Source organism: Capra hircus (assembly GCF_001704415.2).
Source record: "Capra hircus breed San Clemente chromosome X unlocalized genomic scaffold, ASM170441v1, whole genome shotgun sequence".
NCBI lineage: Eukaryota > Metazoa > Chordata > Mammalia > Artiodactyla > Bovidae > Capra > Capra hircus.
In genome coordinates this window covers 38,143,718-38,168,060 of record NW_017189516.1, presented here as the reverse complement: position 1 = coordinate 38,168,060, position 24,343 = coordinate 38,143,718, and the positions used below count along the sequence as shown (strand labels likewise).

Sequence of the window (24,343 nt, the reverse complement as noted above, 5' to 3'; positions counted from 1 at the left end):
TCGATGGACGTGAATTTGAGTGAACTCTGGGTGATGGTGATGGACAGAGAGGCCTGGTGTGCTGCAATTCATGGGGTTGCAAACTGTCGGACATAACTGAGCGACTCAACTGAACTGAACTGAACTATGTAGTTGGAAGAAAGTGATGGGAATAGGCCAAGTTAAAAAGCCTCAAACCCTGTTGTTCTTAGTGAAATTCAGTAGATTACATATTGTTGTCAACCTTTGGTTAATTTCCAAAGTTTAGAAAAAGCAATTTTAACAATTTTGCAATTTGCTGCTTGTATAGAAGAGTGGATTTACAGACTTGCCACATCATATCTTCAAGCATGGAATAAGTTAAACTGTGAAAAGGAACTAAGGCAAAATATGGTGCAATCAGAGCATAACGCCATCCAAGTCTTGGTGACTGCATTAAATATTTATATACTGTAGTAGGACCTGGGAAACTACCCATTATTCTCTTGTGCTCTATCAATGATGTAGGAAGCACTCTGTATTCTTTGAGAAGTTTAATAGACTCATGCATACGTTGAGATGAGAAGTACCATTAGGTATTGATTCTTTCTTCTTAATCACATGGAGTCTTTAGGGGAGAGCAAAAGGAAATATAGAAAATGCATGAAAAAATGGCAGGTCCTAGCAAGAAGTTTTCTAATAAAATTTGTCATTACTGTATCAGAAATCCAAGCCTAAAACTACTATTGGGGTCAATTTGCTGGTTTAATTTTATGCTCATCTAACTAGTAAATAAAATATGTGAAAGGAAGATTTAGCTTCCATTACTGCACATATCTTTTTGGTAGATAAAGATACTATCTAATACCACTCATTCCCTCTTTTAATGAAAACAGTCAGGCTCTGCATCTATGTTTGAAAAAGAAATTCTCCCTGGTTAGTTTCTTTCTAGTAAAATAATTTGCAATCCTCAAAAAGCTACCAGATTTACTACATACAAGATCAACTTTAAAAATTATTATTAATTACATGATTACATTCTGTTTCCAGTTCCCAAATGAATGTCTTCAAAACCAAATATTTTATAGCTTCAGAAACCTGTATTTAATAATTTGATAAATCATTGAGTTTCTCACTTCAGATAGTTTTAAGTATTATATAGCCAAATCAGCTAGGCTCAAACAAGATTTCACTTCTCTATTGAATTCATGTACTCTTAGCTCAGCCAAGCACAAAACAGCTAATGCCATCACGTTTGAAAAGCTTTTATGCTGAATTTGACACAAAAGCAATCACAAGACAGACAAAAAAAGGAATTGCTCTTTCAAAAGCTGAAAGGGGGAAAAATAAATGAAAACTTTGAGTCTGGGTAAATCTCTCTTGACACCAGAAAAGAAAGTTTAAAATCATTAAGAAATATTTTTTCCAAAGAATCCACTGCCAAGTTTAGACTAATCTTAACAGCCTGGGAAACAGGTTGTGGAGTAAATCCAGATTGTGCCAAATACAAGAAAGCCCAAGATGACCACTGCTGGCAGTTTTAGGTGCTAATGGTGTTCCATCTTACCTCTTACCCAAGTTAAATGGCATCATCTCTTCTGCTATAGCCTACTGGAAAATATTTTGATTAGGATGGAAATCCTGCATGATTTACCCTAATATCTGTCTTTCCATCTTAAAAAGTATATTACTTTATTAGGTCCATGTAGAAGAGCAAATGGAGCCGTGCAGTTAACAAAATCATCTACTTACTTTATTCTTTGTTTACACAAAATTCAGGGTTATTATAGAAAAGAAAGAAACTAGACATACATTATGTGCATCTCTTAATGATCTGCTCATTAACTGTTGACTCATTGGACCATCTATAGTCTATTCTTTTGCCAAATACTCTCCTGTTGCTATCTCCTTCCACCTCGTACATGCTTTCAAGATGGACTTTTCTCAGATACCATCTCAGATTTGATTTTCACTTTGTTAAGGGGCTGTTATTTCAATGTTTTCTCCGCTATTTTGTCTAACCAAGAGCAGAGGTTTTCTAAATTAGTAGGGAAATGGTGAAAGATGGAACTGAATGCAATATTATAGTTAAAATGATAATTTTAACATATTTAGCAACATATATATTTATATGATAATACTACCTTTAAAATAAGAATTAAAAATTTTATCTACAATATGAAGACAATTAAAAATATGTAGATAAGAAGCAGAAGAAACTATAGACAAATGTTAGCGATTATGAATCATTAAAATATCAGAATGATGAGTGATTTTTTTCATTAGTTCAGGTATAATGAGATCGGTTTCAGTTTTCAAAGAGTATAACAGGGCCAGTGGTTGGCTTTGAAACTATTTCATTGTGACGAGGAGGGTAGTCATCAGTGATGCTACACCAAGGAAAGCTGGCTACTGTAATTACAGCTCTCCAAGTCTATAGATACAGTCTGATGACTGACTTATTAGGCTCACCATCTCTATGCTAATCCTAGATACAGAGAGTAAGAAAGAATCCATGGAGCAAGGAGATTCTGGTCAAATTAACCAGTGTCTATTATATCTATCTTCACACTTTTTTCCTAAAAGAAAATTGTAAGTGATAAGCCAGCTAATATCACTCAGGAGTGATAACACAGCAGACATAAAGGCAGTCCTCCACTTTATCAGGCTCCCTGACTTTTATAAGAATTAAACATTGGAGTTTCATTAAAAATGGAATACAATCTACACTTATCTTTTTAGTTTTTCCACAGTAAAACGGAATATGAAAACTTCTCCCTAGTAGGCTGTTTCACTACTTTCATTTTCCACCTGTTGGCTCACTGGTAATCTTATTTGTCAGTTCACAACTACAATTTTCTCCCTTTTGGATCCTTACAGTGTTTTTTGATCTGTTTTAGCCACACAGATAGTGGGTTAAAGAAGAAATCTGGGAGGTCATTTACAAAAGTAATTGCTGTGCTTTCATATTCCAACTCTATTGCTATTAAGAGAAGTTACTGAACTTCACTAGGCTTTCAATTTTCTTATGTGTAAACTGGGAACAATAATACTACTTTTCATGAAAAGTTTTCGGGAGGATGAACTAAGCCAATATATGCAGTGATTAGCATAGTTTTTGACAAGTACCAAGTATTTGCTAAATGTCAGTATTAGCATTACTTTAGTTTTAGCATATGTCATTTAGGAAATGGACATGAAAATTACAGCTTTATTTGTGTTAGGAACCTACACTGAAGTTGTAACAATATATATCATTAAATTCCTAAATATCACAGACAAAAACATGTTTCCAAAGATAATGGCTGAGCCATTTTTAAGGCACAGTTTTAGACTGACTATTCAAAAGAAAATTTTTATTTCAAAAGTTTGATAAGGATAGCAATTATAATATAATCTTGTCTTTGTTTTAGGTGTCCAAAACACCTTGCTTGTTTTGATGAAAAAAACTGTTTTGTTTCGTCCTCTCATATTTACTTTTGCAACTCTTTCTGTCTCTTATTTAAAGCCCCTTGCTCTTTCAGAAGCTATTAAACTTTAATCATTCTTGCCATCACTTTAGGGTTCTTGTATGTTTTAAGAGTATTTCTTCTTCTTTTTTTTTTTTAGAATTGAAAGAATACATTTTTTTTATAATTAATATTCTTAACTGCCAATTTTCAGAGTCTTCTTGCCCTGATCAATTTCATCTTTATACACCTCTCACCTCTCCTTCCCCTCATTTCAAACCCAAGGGTCCAGTCCAAACTACTTTTCCATGTAAACTCTCCTTACCAGTTAACCAATCTGTTCCATTATCTGCTAGATTCATAGAATCCTAAATGTTTGAGAGAAAAAAGAAATAGCATGACATACTGAGTACCTGATAGATGAGACCAGAACCCTCAAGAATAACCACATGGATTCTGTATTTCACATAACCAAATGAGAAATTGGAAAAACCATGCTTAGAAATTCCTAATTCGTCTACCCTTGTCAAAGGGAGAACATTTTAGTGGTAACCAATATCTTGTGAGAGAGAGAATTTTTATTCATTTAGGTGATGCCTCCAACAAATGTACTAAGTTTGTGAAATACTACAAACTTATGGCTTTCTAACATTCTTGTCATAGAAATAAAAATTGTGTCCTCTTAGCTGTTCAGATCCTTTGGAAAACTAGCTACGGCAAGGAGTAGCTAAAAGTTCACCAGTTCGTTATTCCAACTTATTTTTCTTGAAATTAAATTTGGAATAAGTTCTGGCCAATGGGATATGGATGGAAGTAATGTCCACAATTTTGAGGCCTGGCCCTAAAACCCAATGTCTTTATCACATTCTCTCTTATTCTTCTGTGGTGACTTAGGGCAGACATGATTTTAAAATTATAGTTTAATAAAATTAGAAAATCCTGAATCTGCAACTCACCATTTAGGGGAAAGCTCCCAAGGAGAGTTCTTTGACCTCTATTGGACTATGATACAACCAAGGAATTAATCATCACTGTACTCAGCTATTGAGATTTCAGGGTTTATTTTTCAAATAAGTCTAGTATTAAAAACAAGCTGTGTAGCTTGGTGTAGTCTAAACAATGACTAATTTAGAAATGGAAGCCACTCCATCCAAGAAGACTATATAGATTTTTTCCCTCAGTCTATGTTTTCTTTTAATACATTTACATAAAGAACCATTAAATTTTAATCCACGGTATAATTTTATCCAGTGTATTTTATTTTAAGAACATATCTTTTATTTTTTATTTTTTAAGAACATATGGTCGATACTAACCTTGGTTTCTGTGATCTTCCTTTGGATTGCATCCATTGTGTAGGGACCCTCCTTCCATGTCTCAAGCTTGGCTCTGGCCTGCCCCACGACCTGCTCAGCTTCTTCCTTAGCTTCCAGCCATTGTGTTGAATCCTTTAACATTTCATTTAATTGCTGCCTCCGGTTCTGAAGGTGTTCCTGTACTTCATCCCACTGACTCTGAATTCTTTCAACTGGAAGAGAAGGAAAAATGAATATGTGGGAGTAAATGTTAGTCTGGAGAAGACATATGAAATTTAACATCCAAATATTATCTCAATTTTTCACTACTTATAAAAAGAAATTGCTCATTGTGTTATAGCTAGCATGACAGACAGTAGTATTTCTTACTTGTTTTAAAGGTAAACATGAGTTTTTGTTAAGTCAACTTCCTGAAAGTGACCTAGAACATCAACAGTATAAGTGAAAAATGTAACTCTGTCTGTTCTTCATCTCTGGAGCAAAATATGAATAACCTTTTTGAAAGCTCCTATAACAGAATGTCCAAATTCCCCACCCTTATCACGTCAGTGCCCAGCAGCCTTACTTCCAATACCATCACTGACATTTTGTTGCTTATAGGCTTTGTGTTGCCCCAAAGAGTATGCTTTGCCAACCCCTCTCCACTCTCTCACCACCCTGCCTCTCAGAAGCAGCCTCTCATCAATGGCTGATGGTAGGCTCTGGGGTATGAATATGATAGCACCCTTGATGCTAGGGAAGATAACTCTGAGATATGTGTTTTATAAAGGTTCCAGAGCTTTCCCAGCGGGATAAAGCTCTAGTGGGTCATCGAGGTAACCTGCTTGCTTATGCATCATCCTTAATTGGCTGTCTCGCCTCACCTATCTCACTTCCTCACTCCCCTATTGATATTTCTCTAACTCCCAAGAAAACCACTTGGTCTCAAAATTTTTTTTTCCTGCATATTTAGAAACTTCTTGTAACAATATTTTAGAATTCACGCCAGTTATATTCTACAAGTAGGACAGACTTACACTGAGGCTATTTTTTTTTATATCCTTGTGAGTCAAAGATAGCAATTCCTTGTAGATTCTGCTCTGGAATATTTTAGAATATTCAAAATAAACATGACAAGATTGTTTTTTCTTTTCTTTGAGGGCCATGTAATCCTTTCTTTAAGCTGATTTCATAAAATGGAAATAATGCCATAGAAAATAAGTAATAAAACCACTATTTATTTCATTCCTTAAGCAGGAAATCTGACAGACATTCTAGAGTTTTCCCTAAGCCTCGCAAAACACCATATATAATTCGCTACTAATTTCTCTCATACAGAACTCCTTCCTTGTTTCTACACATTGCCAAGGCAAAGTTCTATCATTTTCTGCCTACGTGTTTGCAATAGACTACATAGTCTCTCTGCCTCAAGTCTATTTTCCAATGTAACTTGCACATTGTAGACACAGTAATAAACAAGATAAATCTAATCACCTCATTCCCTCACTTAAACCCTTCAATGTCCCCACACTGTCCTGTGGAATATCTCAGCTTGATATACATGTTCCTCTGTGATCTGGCCTGGATAATCTGAGCAATTTATTTACAAAGGAACAAATTATAACACAATCAGGATGTAGGAAGATCACCAGAGATAATATAAGAAACTGGGTCTTGCAGCAGTGGAGATGTTACTACATCTAGGCCCAAGATATCAGAGGAGGGAGAAATGGCCAGAAGCTGAGAATCATAACAAGAAAGCACCTTGAGAAGAGCAGTAACCTTCTGTCAAGGGACCTAGCCTGAAGCAACTTCATGGGTAGGGAACTAGAAGAATAAATATCCTGACCTCTCTGCCCTCCTTCTATATCCAACTCCCACTCCCCAGTGGCTAAATCAATTGGAAGCCAGAGGACATGGGAGACCACTGATGACACACATTAGCCTCCCAGAGTGGAGAATGAGGTAGAAACGGGCAACGGACAAATAAAATGTATACAGCACAGTATTGTGCTTCTTATTTCGTGGCATAAGCTTAGTGCTTCTTAATTAAACCTGTTGTTGCCTCTCTTAAATTATTCCAAGTTATGAGTTAAAGAAGTACTTGAGATATTTTATAAATAACCATCAAGTTTAAATAGACCCCACAAGATTATGTGCCTGTGACATGAATGAAAGAATCTGGTGCCTGGAATAGGTAAAACTGAGTAAGTGACATTCATGATAGATACTGTTTTATTGAGTTCATTTTGGTTTGGGTGTTTGCTCTGCATTGCAAATCCACCCAGCATATTATATTTCAACTTTGCTTAACATGTCACCCTCTGTTTAAATGTCAGTACCTCCTTGTAATCTGTGAAAACCAATTTTTTTGTTTGTTTGTTGCCTTGCTGTTGTCCCCCCACTGGGTAGTATAGCACTTATTATAGTTGAGATTTACAGTTATTAACTAGTCTGTTTAATCTTCAGTTTACAAAATTACTAGTGTAAATGCTATTATAAAAAAGCAACTTAAAATATAAGCAAACGTCTCTTTAAGTGTTCTGGAATTCTTTATCAATCATAGAAACAATTGATAACCTGATTGCAAACCATTTTCCAACTTATCATAGCAGGCTATTTTGCTATGCATAGCTGGCACTTCTTTATTTTCCTTGGCCTGTTGTTATACACATATTACATGTATTTGGAAATAATAAAATTGACTTTCCTCTAAAAGGCTATGATTACAATTTGCCTTAATTAGCCTTAATTGGTAACATTTTACTATGCTATCAAAATGTTTAGAATGCCTAGTATTTTTTGACAAAAACATGGTAAGCCATTTGCATTTATGTCAGTGAATATTTTGTGCATCTTATATTCAATAGGATAGACATAATTTATATTTTTTAAAGGCCATCACTTTATATGAGAAAGAAGGAAAGTAGTTTCTCTGATCATGTGGGTAGATATTTCTTAATTATGGAAAAAGAAGGAAGCTTCTATAGTCTATACCATCATTTCAGACAAACATATCATTTGAATGCCTGTTCAATCACAGCAATGAAGGTTTTTATCCCCAAGGGGTCATGTGTGTATAAATTACTAACAGAAAATGGTTTACTGGGTATGCACCCCACTAAAGATGTGCTTTCTCATCTCTGACCTTCAATTGTGCATGATTATGAGATAATAAATAAACAGATTTATAGGTTACTCAACAATCCATCTACTCCTCTGCATCAATATTTCCATCCTGCCAATTACCATTTTCTTTACCATCTATTGATACCAGGCATTAGCCTAAGCACTGGGGAAACAATGGAGTCTAAGATTCCCTGGCTGCTGGTTGGTTGGTGCCTGTTAAATGGAGGTGTTATTTATCATCTCCTCAAGGAATAAAGGGGCTTCTCTGGTGGCTCAATGGTAAAGAATCTAATCTGCCCATAATGCAGGAGACCAGGGTTTGATCCCTCGATCAGGAAGATCCCCTGGAGAAGAGAATGGCTACCCACTCCAGTATTCTTGCCTGAGAATTCCACAGACAGAGAAGCCTGGTGGGCTCCAGTCCATAGGGTTGCAAAGAGAAATGGCTGAGCAACAATGCTTTCACTTTCACGAGGAATACAGATCAATGGTTCTAAGGAAAAGGCAATGAGTTCAGTCTTAGACTGATCCAGTGGAAAGTTCTGAGGATCTTCCATATAGGACTATTATTTCAGTCAGTTGGACTGAAGATGCTACGGCATAGCTGCATATTTTGGGAGACAGAGAAATTCAGGATTAGAGATCACTAGAGAAAAGTAAAAACTGAAGCCACCAATATGAACACATTCTCATTGGTATGGTGTATAGACGGAGCAAAACAGAGGGTTAAAGGTGGAGTCCTGGAAAATACAACACAAAGACAGGATACAGCATAAGTAGTCAATCAGATGGATGAATGGCTAGAGTGGAAGGAGGACCACCTGGAAAGGGCATGTCCATAGAAATGTGGATAAGAGAAAATTTCAAAAACACAAGTGTGGTTAACACTTTTATATACCACAGATGTCACAGGAGCTAATACAAATCATAATAAAACATTATTTGAATACCCTCTCTGCTTAAAGTACTGTGTTAAGCTCTTTATATGTAACTCATTTAACCACCATGATAATCTTATGAGGTAGGTATCATTGTGTCATTACTGTTGTTGCTGTTCTCCTCATTTAACTGATGAAATAGGGTCTATGTTAAAGAACTGGCCTAAGGTCATACAGATAGTGAATGCAAGAGCCAACACCTAGACCTAAGCAGTCAGATTTCCAAAAATCCATGCCGAAAGTATCCACTGGCTTTGACCACAAGAGATCTCCTGAAGACCATGCAGAAAATGATTTTAGTAGAGTGGTAGAAATCTTACTGTAGAGAACTGACAAGTCAATCAGCCAATGATGGATGAAATGTGGGAGTTAACTGCCCCTTATTGATAACAACTGTCAGGTGTATTTTTCACCATCTCTCAGACTTCAGGGCTTCCCTGGTAGCTCAGATAGTAAAGAGTCTGCCTGCAATGCAGGACACCTGGGTTCAATCCCTGGGTCAGGAAGATCCCCTGGAGAAGGAAATGGCAACCCACTCCAGTATTCTTGCCTGGAAAATCCCATGGACAGAGGAGCCTGGTGGGCTACAGTTCATGGGGTCACAAAGAGTTGGAGATGACTGAGTGACTTCACTTTCACTTTCACTCAGACTTCACTAACTGGGGCTGGACTCTAGCTGTTCACAGCAGTAACCTGCACAGTAATTGGCTCAATTACTGGCTTCTTTCCTTGACATATTTCACTGTCCTGCTCTCTTACTGGTACTGCCTGAGATCATCATATAAGTAAATCATTGTTACTTAAGTCATTGTTTCAAGGTCTGCTTCTAGGGGAATCTAGTCTAGGTTAGAATTTTATTCATTTAAAAATTTTCTTAGAGCATAGCCCCATGGTTGGCACATGGTATACTTTTGATAACTGCCAAATGAATTGTCCATTCATACTTTTTCAAGTATCCATGTTTCCTCTCTAGAATAATGTACAAGTGCTACAGGTTGGCCAAAAAGTTCATTGGGGCTTTTCCATACGATGCTACAGAAAAACCAGATGGAACTTTTTGGCCAAGTCAACACTTCCAAATTTAACTCTTATGCAGGACCTTGAGTCTTTCTTCTCTGAAAGCAATCACCATCTCTTTATTGCATTTCAAGTCCATATAATTTAAACACTGGATTAAGTCTTTCAGATTTCCCTTATTATTTTCCTCTTACTTTCTACGATCTCTATTATAAGCAAACAAATATTCTCTGGGCATCCTTTGTTTTTGATTTAATGCCTTTGCATTGACCATATTTTCATGTATAAAACATCTTTAATATTCATGTTTACTTGTGGAATAGTCTCATCTGATTCAAAAAATCCATAAATTAAAAATAACTGTGGGGGGAGGAATCCAGTAAGTCAAAACTAATCAATGATCTCTCTCTGACATTCTTAAAATAAACTGTAGGTCAGAGAAAATCTGCTGCATGTCTTTTTGCCTCAGTCTGTCTTTTTAATTAAATCTTAGACTAAGTAACATAGACAAGTGCATGTGTTTATTGGATAAGGATTTTTTATGGGCATTTTCAAATTTTGAAACATACTGAGCTCCAGAGGATAATCACAACAATAAACTATCATATTGTTATTAACATAAGTACAATCAGATGAATACTAGAAAGACAGACAGCAGATGTATCACCCCTTGTGAAATAACAAACCATATGTGAGAATCCATTTTGCAAAGCAGAAATTATGGAGAGATTATTTTCTTTGCAAAAAGATAAACCCCAGAGATTTCTTTAGTCCACTTGTCAAAGATATTTAAATACGATTTGACTTATAGTCCACTCCCAGGTACATATCCCAGAGAAATGCATACTTACATTCACCAAAAGACATGTACAAAATTAGAAGATTGTATCCACCTTTGAAAGTACCCAAATTCCCACCTACCATACAGTGGAATGGATAAATATCTTGTGGTAAATTTATCAATAGAATACTACCCAGCAATGAGAATTAAATATCTACATCTATATTAAATAAGATGTATTAATCTCATAAACATAATGGTGACAGAAAGAAGTTAGCCAAAACCAAGGACATACTGTATTATTCTATTTATAAAATGTGCAAAACCAGGAAAAAGCAAGATGATTATAGAAGTCAAGATAGCTGTTAGCTTTGTGGGACTGGTAGTCACTGAAAGAGACATGATGGAGACTTCTAAGGGTCTTCTAATATAGTTTTTCTTGATTTGGGTGCTGTTTACACAGTTGTAATCTGTTTCCGCACATTCACCAAGCAAGACATTTATGTGATGTGCACTTTTCCTCATGTATATCATACTTCAGTAAAAATTTAATAATATATTTTCAAGACTTGTAGGATGTATTATACATACAATTCATCTTAATTGTTAATAAAGTAATTCATCTTAATTGTTAATAAAAATCTGAATTCATCTTTTTGAAAAGGGCTGATGTGAAATATGTATTGCTTGGGCAGATATGAATAAGAGATGCAATGGTTGCACCAAGGACACAATACGATTGAGTACTTAGATTTGTGTGATAAAGGATTTTTGACAAACACTCACTGGACAGTGAGTAAAACTAGAGTCACAGAACCAAATCAGAACATAGAGACTAATGGAGAAGCAATCAATTATGCAAATTTAAAAAGGCAAATGTAGGGAATTTCCTGGATGCCCAGTGGTTAGGAATGTCTGCACTTTCACTGCCAAGGGCCCAGGTTCAGTTCTTGGTTGGGGAAATAAGATCCTACAAGCCATGTGACATAGCCAAAAAAAAAAAAAAAAAAAAAAACCACCACCAAACAGTATAATTGATATAGCTATCTTAAGAGTAGACCCTGAAGAATGTATACAGAAGAGAATTTTAGAATTTTTTTAATCTATTTTCTTTTGTGAAGGAATGAAAGTAAATATAAAATCTGAAGATAATCAAAGAGAAAAGTTATTTTGGAGATGGACCATCAAGGTAGTTAGAGTTGGTAATTGTTCATAATTGGGCAACAATTCAAACTAGAGAATTTCACCATACTTGCAACACTTCACCCAGGATATTAATGACAGATGAAAGATATAGTATGGCAATGTACTTGGTCCCATTCTGTAGATTTATATTTATATCAGAGTCATCTGACATACAAAAATGAAATAATAAGAAATCTATGTTTATAAACTCAGATAATCAGCACATGTTGGTAACTGAAGAGCTACCCTAATATGTGTATTTCATCTTTCAGAGGTCCAGTAGGGTAAGTTTCTCAAGGGAATTGTGCAGTAAGTAGATGCTGGATAATGAAAGAAATAAATAACCAATGCTGGGGCTCAGAATGACAGACTGAGACTCAGCATGTATCCTGATTTACAGATCTCCAGGAGTGTCAAATTGGAAACCAAGCAATCATGTCAAGAACCACAATACTGCAGAGAAAGAAACAGTTCAGTTGATTGAGTACTAACCAGTCTTTTACTTCAAGTTTTTAAGCTAGCTATGTTTGATTATCAATATACAATCTTGACTGATATAAATTCCCTCAACATCTTTTCTAAGGGAAAATGTTCAAAACTGAAATGACTGAATTTTTGAATATATATATTGCTAGAGAACAAAGAACAGCTCTGTTCCAATTCTGCACTCAAGTTACTGTCTGAGAATTAGAAGTCACTGTGACTAAGTTTTAGAAAGAAACCTTGACTAGCAGTTAGTAATGGGCTATAGCCCTGGATTTGGAAAGAAATAGCTATTGCAGTTTGCATTAAGTTGATTCATCACAGCTTCAAGTTCCTCAATTGCAAAACTGAAATAATGATAGTTGTATCATCGTGAAGGTAAAATTCAACAATGGATAAAAAAACTCAAGGACCATACTAAAGTAAGGTGTTATTGTTTCTCTGTACAGGCATTATAATCACCAGCAAACATTTGTTATTTGCTAGGGGGAGCACTCTGTGGATCTCAATGAGTCCAAGAGTATATAAGAATTCCAGGTAGAAAGCACAGAGCTTAAATATTTAAATTACAAGTAAATCTTTTGAAGTCATTTGAATGGGTAAAGAGTGTCATCTTTTGAACTGTGGTCAACTGTAAGGAAATTTTCCCAACTGAAGTTTAATACACTGTGAACCATTTGTTAGTATCAGGAAGAAAATATGGTAATCAAAACAAACTGTTCCCTGAGGCCAAAACAGTCACCAAAAGGCTAGGCATTATCAAGAAGGGTACTGAAAACAAAGAAATCATCATTATTCTATTCTTGTATAAAGTTAGGGTACAACTATACCTTGAGTAACGTGAGTATACATCAATGTTTAATAGTCAAAGATTTATGAGAAGCCAAGGAAAGTAAAAATAATAATGACCCAATTTATAGGAAATACTAAGATGTGCCTCTTAGGGGGTGGGAGGGAGGTTCAAAAGGGAGAAGATATATGTATATTTATGACTGATTCATATTCTTGTATGGCAGAAACCAACACAACATTGTAAAGCAATTATCCTCTAATTTAAAAAGATGTGTTCCTTCTACTTCCATATGGAATTTAAACATGGTTGTGTAGAAGTTTTATCTGTAGTTAAACTCTGCAAAGAGAAGTCTCAAACTCATTAAGAGGAAGAAACATACTAACCATGAAGTTGAATGTAGCTAGTAGAAATGGGCATTTACTCTATTTAGGAACAGGAGAGAGTCATTTGGTTGCTGTGCAAACAGAATACAATGTTTGAGAAGACATTTCAGACCAAAAAATTGAAAAAAAAAAGGGGGCGGATTATAGACAAATGATTAAATCCTAGCTGCTATGACTAATTTGAATATATGCTTCTCCTCTAAATCCCCCAAAAGCTGGAATTCAGGAAGAGCCAAGCATTTCCTCTTAAATTCACAGACGATAGACCCAGAACAAATAATTAACAATATATTATAATATCAGTCTAACATTTAAGGTTAGTTTGCACATGCCAAAGATTAGTAATTTAATGCTATTTTCACACTCGGTTTGCTCTCTGTAGAATGGGGATAATAATAACAAGAAGGTTAATAATCTATGAAGATTAAAGAACTGTTGGACACAAGACACTGAGCAGAGTATTTGGCCCCTAATTACAGGGGAAAGATAGGCAGTTATGCACTTTTGTAACATCATAGGACTTTTCAAATCCTGAGCTATTAAGCAAAGGTGGGTTGTAGATTGGATGATCCCTGGAGTTCTTTCCAGCTCTAACAGTCTGTGAAATACATGCTCCTTGATGTTTCTGTCAGAGATAGAAAGTCATCTTACAAGGCTATTAGGAAGAACTCAGTCATTCCAGTGCCTGGATGAACAAATAGCATATAGACATCTGTATCATTTCCCTGGAATGATATAGCTTGGCAATCATATTCAGTCATGTTCAAATTCAGCTGAAATAAACTAAAGCCAACATTAAAAAGTTCTCTCCATTTACTATCATTATTATTTTCTGGAGATTTATCTTGTGCCTTTATCTGGGACATCATCCTATGCCTTTTCATTTCGATTAGCTTTATGTGATTGTGGTTTTCGTTCAGGAGGCTGCAAGCTTGTAGTTCTTGCTTCCTCTGTCTGCCCTCTGGTGGATGAGGCTAAGAGGCTTGTGTAAGCTTTCTAATGGGAGGGCTGGTGGTGGGTAAAACTGGGTCTCTCTGGTGCAGGGAGTGCTCAGTAAAACTTTAATCCAATTGTCTGCTGATGTGTGGGGCTGTGCTGTCTCCCTCTCAATTTTGTTTGTCCTGAGGTGACCCAGCCCTGGGGTCTATGGGCTCTATGGTAGGGCTAATGGCAACCTCCAAGAGGGCTCACACCAAGGGCACCTCCCAGGACTACTGCTTCCAGTGTCCTCCAGCCCCCTCCCCTCATTCCCCCAGCGTGCCAATGCTGACCCATGCCTCTACTGGAGACCGCCAATACTCGCATGTAGGTCTGGTAAGTCTCTTGTGGGGGATCACTATTCCTTTCCCCTGGGTCCTGATGCACATAAGGTTTTTGTTTGCACCCTGCCAAGAGTGGAGTCTCTTTTTCCCCCAGTACCGTGGAAGTCCTGCAATTCAATCTCACTGGCCTTCAAAGTTAGACTCCCTGGGGATTCCGAGTCCCTTTACCAGATCCTCAGGTGGGGAAGCCAGATTTGGGGTCAAAACCTTCACAACTTCTTTGGTTGCGAGAACTTCTCTAGTACTATTATTTTCCTGCTTGTGGGTTGCCCACCCACTGGGTATGGGATTTTATTTTATTGTGATTGTGCCCCTCCTACCATCTCATTGCAGCTTCTCCTTTATCACTGAACACGGGGTATCTTTCTTGGTGGGTCCCATGGGCTTCCCAGGTGGCGCTAGTGGTAAAGAACCCACTTGCCAATGTAGGAGACACAAGAGACACAGTTTCCATCCTTGGGTTGGGAAGATCCCCTGGAGGAGGGCATGGCAACTCACTCCAGTATTCTTGCCTGGAGAATCCCATGGGCAGAGGAACTTAGTGGGCTACAGTCCATAGTGTTGCAAAGAGTTGGACATGACTGAAGTGACTTAGCTTACAGACACAGTGTCCTCCTGTCGATGGCTGCTCAAAAGCTAGTTGTGATTTTGGTGCTCTCACAGGAGAAGATGAGCACACGTCCTTCTACCAATCAACTAAATTGTTTTAATCCATTTTTCAGAGTAACAGGGAAATTTGGCCTTGGGATATGGAATGAAGCTGGGCAAAGACTAATAGAGTTTTGCCAAGAAAATGCACTGGTCATAGCAAACACCCTCTTCCAACAACACAAGAGAAGACTCTACACATGGACATCACCAGATGGTCAACAGCGAAATCAGATTGATTATATTCTTTGCAGCCAAAGATGGAGACGCTCTATACAGTCAAAAAAAAAAAAAAAAAAAAAAAAAAACGAGACCAGGAGCTGACTGTGGCTCAGATCATGAACTCCTTATTACCAAATTCAGACTCAAATTGAAGAAAATAGGGAAAACCGCTAGACCATTCAGGTATGACCTAAATCAGATCCCTTATGATTATCCTGTGGAAGTGAGAAATAGATTTAAGGGCCTAGATCTGATAGACAGAGTGCCTGAAGAACTATGCAATGAGGTTCGTGACATTGTACAGGAGACAGGGATCAAGACCATCCCCATGGAAAAGAAATGCAAAAAAGCAAAATGGCTGTCTGGGGAGGCCTTACAAATAGCTGTGAAAAGAAGAGAAGCAAAAAGCAAAGGAGAAAAGGAAAGATATAAGCATCTGAATGCAGAGTTCCAAAGAATAGCAAGAAGAGATAAGAAAGCCTTCTTCAGCGATCAATGCAAAGAAATAGAGGAAAAGAACAGAATGGGAAAGACTAGAGATCTCTTCAAGAAAATTAGAGATGCCAAGGGAACATTTCATGCAAAGATGGGCTTGATAAAGGACAGAAATGGTATGGACCTAATAGAAGCAGAAGATATTAAGAAGAGGTGGCAAGAATACACAGAAGAACTATACAAAAAAGATCTTCATCACACAGATAATCACGATGATGTGATCACTCATCTAGAGCCAGACATCTTGGAATGTGAAGTCAAGTGGGCCTTAGAAAGCATCAGTACGAACAAAGCTAGTGGAGATGATGGAATTCTAGTTGAGCTGTTTCAAATCCTGAAAGATGATGCTGTGAAAGTGCTGCACTCAATATGCCAGCACATTTGGAAAACTCAGCAGTGGCCACAGGACTGGAAACGGTCAGTTTTCATTCTAATCCCAAAGAAAGGCAATGCCAAAGAATGCTCAAACTACCGCACAATTGCACTCATCTCACATACTAGTAAAGTAATGCTCAAAATTCTCCAAGCCAGGCTTCAGCAATACATGAACCGTGAACTCCCTGATGTTCAAGCTGGTTTTCAAAAAGGCAGAGGAACCAGAGATCAAATTGCCAACATCCGCTGGATCATGGAAAAAACAAGAGTTCCAGAAAAACCTATTTCTGCTTTGTTGACTATGCCAAACCCTTTGACTGTGTGGATCACAATAAACTGTGGAAAATTCTTCAAGAGATGGGAATATCAGACCACCTCACCTGCCTCTTGAGAAATCTGTATGAAGGCCAGGAAGCAACAGTTAGAACTGGACATGGAACAACAGACTGGTTCCAAACAGGAAAAGGAGTACGTCAAGGCTGTATATTGTCACCCTGCTTATTTAACTTCTATGCAGAGTACATCATGAGAAACGCTGGGCTGGAAGAAACACAAGCTGGAATCAAGATTGCCAGGAGAAATATCAATCACCTCAGATATGCAGATGACACCACCCTTATGGCAGAAAGTGAAGAGGAACTAAAAAGCCTCTTGATGAAAGTGAAAGAGGAGAGTGAAAAAGTTGGCTTAAAGCTCAACATTCAGAAAACGAAGATCATGGTATCCGGTCCCAGCACTTCCTGGGAAATATATGGGGAAACAGTGGAAACAGTGTCAGACTCTATTTTTTGGGCTCCAAAATGACTGCAGATGGTGACTGCAGCCATGAAATTAAAAGACGCTTACTCCTTGGAAGAAAAGTTATGACCAACCTAGATAGTATATTCAAAAGCAGAGACATTACTTTGCCAACTAAGGTCCGTCTAGTCAAGGCTATGGTTTTTCCTGTGGTCATGTATGGATGTGAGAGTTGGACTGTGAAGAAGGCTGAGCACCGAAGAATTGATGCTTTTGAACTGTGGTGTTGGAGAAGACTCTTGAGAGTCCCTTGGTCTGCAAGGAGATGCAACCAGTCCATTCTAAAGGAGATCAGCCCTGGGATTTCTTTGGAAGGAATGATGCTGAAGCTGAAGCTCCAGTACTTTGGCCACCTGATGTGAAGAACTGACTCATTGGAAAAGACTCTGATGCTGGGAGGGATTGGGGGCAAGAGGAGAAGGGGACGACCAAGGATGAGATGGCTGGATGGCATCACGGACTCGATGGACGTGAGTCTGAGTGAACTCCAGGAGATGGTGATGGACAGGGAGCCCTGGCGTGCTGCGATTCATGGGGTCGCAAAGAGTCGGACAAGACTGAGCGACTGAACTGAACTGAACTATCATAATTATTGTTACTTGAGATATAATTGACATATAAACTTACATTAGTTTCAGGTAAGCAACATAATTAGATATTTATATATATTGTAAACTGACCACTGTAATAAGTCTAGTTAACATCCAAAGGTTCTTTCCTTTCTGAGGTGATATTTTCCTTTCTTTTGATACAGGTATGTGTCACACAGGTGTGCCCATTCATCAGTACTCATAAGATTTATACTTTTGACTCTATGCAAATTTTGCCCCCCCCCAAAAAACCAAGCAAATAAAACAACAAAAAGAACTATAAATGAATGCTTAGCTCTAGTTAATGATAAGCATGCTGAAGTGCTTAGGAATAAAAAGTACTGATGTCTCTAAATTTAGTTTGAAATGCATCAGAAAATAGTAGAGACTGATGGGCAGAGAAAGGGATGAATTTGTACAGCACAGTCTAGGTGGTGAGTTCAGGGACATTTACAGTTCTTTCAGCTTTTCTGTGTATTAGAATTTTTCATTATAAAATGTCACATAAAATGCTCTCTCATAAGCACAAAGCAACATATAATTTAAACACATTTCTAAGTTATTAAAGCCACTTTTAAATTAAGAAAAAATACCATCTGTGGAACACAGAAGTTTAAAAGACAGTAAACAGAATTTATAGGAGTGAAAATGATAAAATATTTTGTTTAAAGTCACATGTACATGGGGAGGATTGCTTAATTTCCTAATCAACAGAATGTCAAAGATCATGTTATATCTCCTTGAAAGTATGCTGAATATTCTCATAGAGAAAATGAGTTAGCCTTCTGACAAAAGCTCATTCTTCTGTTTTGGTTATAAAATATAGGAAAGTGTATGTTAGTTCCTATACTTAAGGAAAGATGATTTAAGGAAAAAGGACCACATTTTTGCCACTGGTTGGAGAGTTGTAGATTTATAAGAAAATACCAATATGCAGTCATAATGGAACATGTAAATTATTTTATTAATTACATAAACAGGCAGATATTGAAATGTGATTTGGTCATTGAAATGAATCAACTTAAAAAATAATGGCTTCCTTTGGCAAAGGGGAACTACTGGTTGAAATGAAAGCTTAAAGTTGGAGGAGAAGCTTAATCTATAGCTATGTAAAAATATTTCAGTTTACAATCGTAGGTCATTCACAAGGCAGAAAATAAATTGTTTCAATGTGATATAGACACAACATATCACTGGACAATCCATCTGTTCTGCCTGTCCCCACCGTCAACTAATTAAGTGTCAAATGTAGCAAATAAAGTACTAACAACTCAAAAGGGTGCAGCAAGAGTTCATTAAAGTAGAGCTAAAGAGCATCATTATAACTCCAGCACCACGAATTTATTACCATGTCACCAGCATGCAGTGCACACAATAAAACCCATTTGCCAGCACAGATCTGCACATCAAAACTGATGCATTTGTTGGAATAAAATATTTTTAAATGTGTAGAATAAAGAAAGACTTTTTTCCCACCCTGAACATATACTGAATTTCATCCTTACACCTTTTCACTCAAACTTTGATTTGATGAGTGCAGAAACTGCAAGTTATACCTGATAAAGTGGGCTCACTTCTCACAAGCACAGTCCACAGTCTAGCCAATTAAGTTAAGGAATAAAAACAATAATTCCTTGAACAGGTATCACGTGTTACAAAAGCAAAATGCCAGGTATTGTCTACTAACGGACTTTTCTTTATTTCTAGTCTTCCTTACCCTCTTCTCTTCAGGTTTAGGTTTCTCTTTGCATGCGTGCATGCTAGTCACTTCAGTCGTGTCTGACTCTTTGTGACCCCAGGGACTGTAGTCCACCAGGTTCCTCTGTACACAGGATTCTCCAAGAAAGAATACTACAGTGACTTACCATGCCTTCTTCAGTTCAGTTCAGTTGCTCAGTCGTGTCTGACTCTTTGTGACCCCATGGACTGCAGCACTCCAGGCTTCCCTGTCCATTGCCAACTCCTGGAGCTTGCTCACACTCACGTCTATCAAGTCCTACTCATGCCTAATTCCCTTCCTGTATTCAGTATTCGAAATTCTTATACCTCCTAAGAGAAATGATTTCATTTTTACCCATTTTCTATCTTCAATCTCAGTCTAGAACCTCATCTAAAAAGTAAACAACAAAAAAACAAAACAAAAATTCTTTCTTTTGGCTCTACACTCACTCTGGCCAATCCTATGACTTTCTCTTTTATGAAAAAGTGGTTTATCTATACCAGAGTTACTTAAAGAATGGTTTGTGTACCAGCAGTAGCAGTGTTACTTAGGAACTTATTAGACATGCAGTATCTCGACAAGGGTTCGATCCCTGGGTCAGGAAGATCCCTGGGGGAAGGAAATGGCAACCCACCTCAGTATTCTTGCCTGAAAAATCCCATGGGCAGAGAAGCCTGGCGGGCTACAGTACACAGCGGGACAAAGAGTCAGACACGACTTAGTGACAGCAGGCACATACGAATGCACACACTCATCTCAGGTCCCACTTCATAGCTACTGAATCAGAATCTGCATTTTAAAGCTAGATTCCAAAAGGGATTTGTATGCACATTAAAGTCTGAGGGGCACTAGTCTATGTTATACTCCGAGCCCATATCTCCGAACCGACCGAGAGAACAAGTCCACCACAGTAATGCAAAGGCAAGAAGGGAGTTTATTTCTAGCGTGCTAGGGCCCAAGTCTCTTCCAGCACAGTGGAATCCAACAAGAGCCCCGAACAAAGGAGTATGGCGGCTTATATACAGGTAGCTCTTTGTCTCAGTTACAGGAGTAGCTGGCGTTACATGATTGGCTAGGCAGGATGAGCACATGTCCTGTCTCTTTCTGGTTGGTGTGTATGGGAAGTCTTCCTAATTTGGTCAAGGAATGTTCTGTTAAGGAAACATAACTCAGGTCCTGGACTTAGTGTACCTCGCTGAGCTTGTCATAGCCGGGGTTTGGCCCCTAACAGTCTACACCCACTATTTCCACTTTCACATCCTAAATACACTTCTGAATCCACTCCATTTTAACTCTTGCCACAGGAATTCCTTTTTAAGATGCGAACAGTAATTTTCAAATCACTACAGTACCAGAGATTATCTAGATAAGGTTTTTATTTTTTTCCAGATCTCCCATCAGTACTTGCTAACACTGATAAGCCCTTCTTGAAACCTCCTGCTTGCTTGAAATCTTCCAATCATAAACGCTGCAAGATTTGAAAAAAAATTTTATTCTACCTCTTTGGCCACTCCTCAGCCTTCTCTGCACATCATTTAAACTTTGTTATTCCCAGAGGACCTCTTTTTCTTTTTACTTTACATATATTCACTGGTGAGTTCACCTACTTATAGTGTTTCATTTACCACCTATCAGTGATCATAGTCAAATCTGTGTTTTAAACCTAAGAACTCTCTCCTCAGCTCCATATCCACATAGCCAACTCCTACAAAATTCTTTTAGAATCTTCAACATATCCAAAATTGATCACATCATCTCTACCCTAGTCATTCAAGGAGAAATCTACAAATCATCTCTGATTCCTCTTTCTTTCTTATCCTTTAACCAAGAAGCCAAGTCATTCATTCAACCTCCTTAATGGCTTTTCTAACCTCTCTATCATCCAGCTGTCTCCTCTCTAGACTGTTTTAATTAAAAGCTTCCTGATGCTCTCTCTTATTTAGTGAATCATAACCTTATGTGCACATCTGGGGTGCTTTAACAAATATCAATGTCTGGGCCTTATTCCCAAAGATTTTTGACTTAATGGGTTTGGGGTGGAGTTCAGGCACTGGCATTTTTAAAAGCTCCTCCCAGTGATTCTAATGTGCAGCCACGACTGAGAACTACTGCTTTAATACCAGCCTTTTGCACTCCCCATCTATCTTCAAAACTCGGGTCAGAGAAAACTTTTGAAGATGAAGATCTGCATCTGTCAGCATTTATTAAATTCCTTTAAGGTCACCCTGCCATTGCTTTCAGTATAAAATCAAAACTTTTTACCTGACTTCCAAGATCTTTTGTAATGTGGCCCCTGTTTTCTTTTCCAGTTTGTTGACTTCTATGACCTGTTGTGAACCCTATACGGCCACGTAAGAGTCCTCCACAGGCAGGATGTTATCCCATGTCTCACATGAGTCTATGTTTTCCCTCTGCCCAGAATGTTCTCTACCCTTTTTCACTCTGCAGCACTCTGTTCAAAAGTCACTGCCACGGCTTATTTTTTCCTGACCATTCTCTTCTACCCTACCCATGTCTTGTATCAGGGGCTTGCGTAGGGCATCCTACATTATGGTTTCCAGAGCACTAAATTCATATCATTACCTCTGAACACACTGATTGTCCTACTTGGCAATTGCCTATTTATTGTCTATTTTACTTACTGAAGGAGAGGGAATGTGTTTTTCTACTCAGGGCCCAACCCAAATTTGGCATGAGGGGAGTATAAAGGAACATATGGAAACTTTAAAGTCAGAAATAAGAATTTATGACTACTGCAACAACAAAAATAATCACAAACATGTAACAAATAAACAAAACAAATATATTCACTTAATCAAAGTTATAAAACCAAAGTACCTGTTCCAATTTTGTTTTAGGCTTTATGAACATGGGGCTTCTGAATTAAGGGGGGAAAGAGGAAATGAATTAATGAAGCATAGCATCAACTGATCCTTTCAAATGCTTCTCCAGAAATGTAAAATGTGAGATCAAAAATATTGATCAGTTCTAGTTCATTTAATATATCTATGGTTATTAAGACAAACATAGGATCAGTGATTATAAAGTCAATTTTAGACTTGGCTCAGCAGTAAAGGGCTTCCCTGATGGCTCAAATGGTAAAGAATCTACCTGCAATAGGAGCCACGGGTTTGATCCCCAGGTCAGGAAGATCTGCTGGAGAAGGAAATGGCAGCCCACTCTCGTATTCTAGTCTAAGAAATCCCATGGACAGAGGAGCCTGGTGGGCTACTGTCCATGGGGTCACAAAAGATTCAGACATGACTTAGTGAATAAACAACAACAGTGTTAGCTGAAAAGCCCAAAAGGAAAGGGTGTGAGAGGATTGAACTGCCCTTCCCAGGTCCCATCTTGAGATAATCTTTGCTTATTTAAACCTCAGCAACTTGTGAATGTTACAGTGAATGATGTGAAGTATGGAGGAGATAAAAAGTAACCATTTCCCTCTTCTAATAATCCCAATTCAAGTGAGAAACTCGTTTCATACAAAGTATGTAAATAAACTTTGAACATCAGTATGGCAATTTCTAACATAGTATGGCAGCCCCTAAAATGAAATGCTTGCGTTTATAAGGAACAATAAAAAACTCTGTGTATTGCTCCTACTATTTCCATTTATTCTGGGTGAATCATAACTGTACAAGAAATCTGGACAAGAAAGACACAAGAGAGAGACAATATCTTGGTGAAGGTGTTGTTAAGGAATACAGGAACTGAATGGGGTAATTGCCTTAGTTTTAAAGGGAAATTCTTAAATAGAATCCCCATAGTAGCAGAAGAAATAGAGAAATTTAAAATGAGGTAATTTGTGTGAAAAGTGCTTTATACTGCAAAGCTGTCAACAAACATACGGTATTACTATTATTTTCTTTAAAAAGAGAAACAGGGTAGCATTGTGCCTATACTATTTGCAGCAAGGGAATAGATTCCTTTAAAAATATATAAAACTGATGCTTTTTTAACCAAAAAAAAAAAAAAGAAAGACACACAAACACTGCCTGAATTTGGTCTTAAGCAAGATTATACTTTTGTTCTGATAAGTGAAGTTGCTCAGTCATGTCCGACTCTTTGCGACCCCGTGGACTGTAGCCCACCAGGCTCCTCCATCCATGGAATTTTCTAGGCAAGAGTACTGGAGTGGGTTGCCATTTCCTTCTCCAGGGGATCTTCCCAAACCAGGGATCAAACCTGGGTCTCACACATGGTGGGCAGATGCTTTACTGTCTGAGCCACCGGGGAATCCGCTGATAAGTTCTTGTTCTGATAAGTTCTTAGAAATAAGGAGCCATCTAACTATCTGATAATGGTTTGTTTGTATACATGTATTCATTTATGTGTTTAATGTATTCATTTATGTGTTTCTATGTCTATCCATCACTCATCAAAAATGTATTCTTGATGATCCACTATGTGTCTGACACTGAATTAGAATTTATACAAAATCAAAGCTGCATAAGGAATACTAAACATAAATCAACTATCTAGCTCAATATTGATATGCCCTTGGAACCTATGCCTTTAAAAGAGAATCCACTAATCTGAATTTATCACTCACTAGGGAAAAAAAAAAAAAGCTAACAGAGGGGATGTTCATAGGTCTCAGTGGCCTTGTGAGTTATGATAAGGATTTTGGTCTTTTTCCTCAGTGCAAGGGGAATCCACTGAAAGGTTTCATGCAGCAAAAAGACACCAACTGATTTGAGTTTCAAAAGATTAGTTATACTGCTAATAAAGAACAGATTGGAAGGGAGGGCAAGTAAAG

General features: G+C 37.6%; 1 protein-coding gene across 1 annotated transcript in view; it reads right to left on the bottom strand.

Annotated features, from left to right (window-relative positions):
• DMD (dystrophin) overlaps positions 1-24,343 on the bottom strand; it is a gene marked incomplete in the record, with an annotated part of 2,117,027 nt that overhangs the window by 621,872 nt on the left and 1,470,812 nt on the right. The window contains 1 exon segment of the mRNA XM_018043695.1: positions 4,724-4,935. Within this exon segment, the coding sequence (XP_017899184.1) occupies positions 4,724-4,935 (212 nt within the window).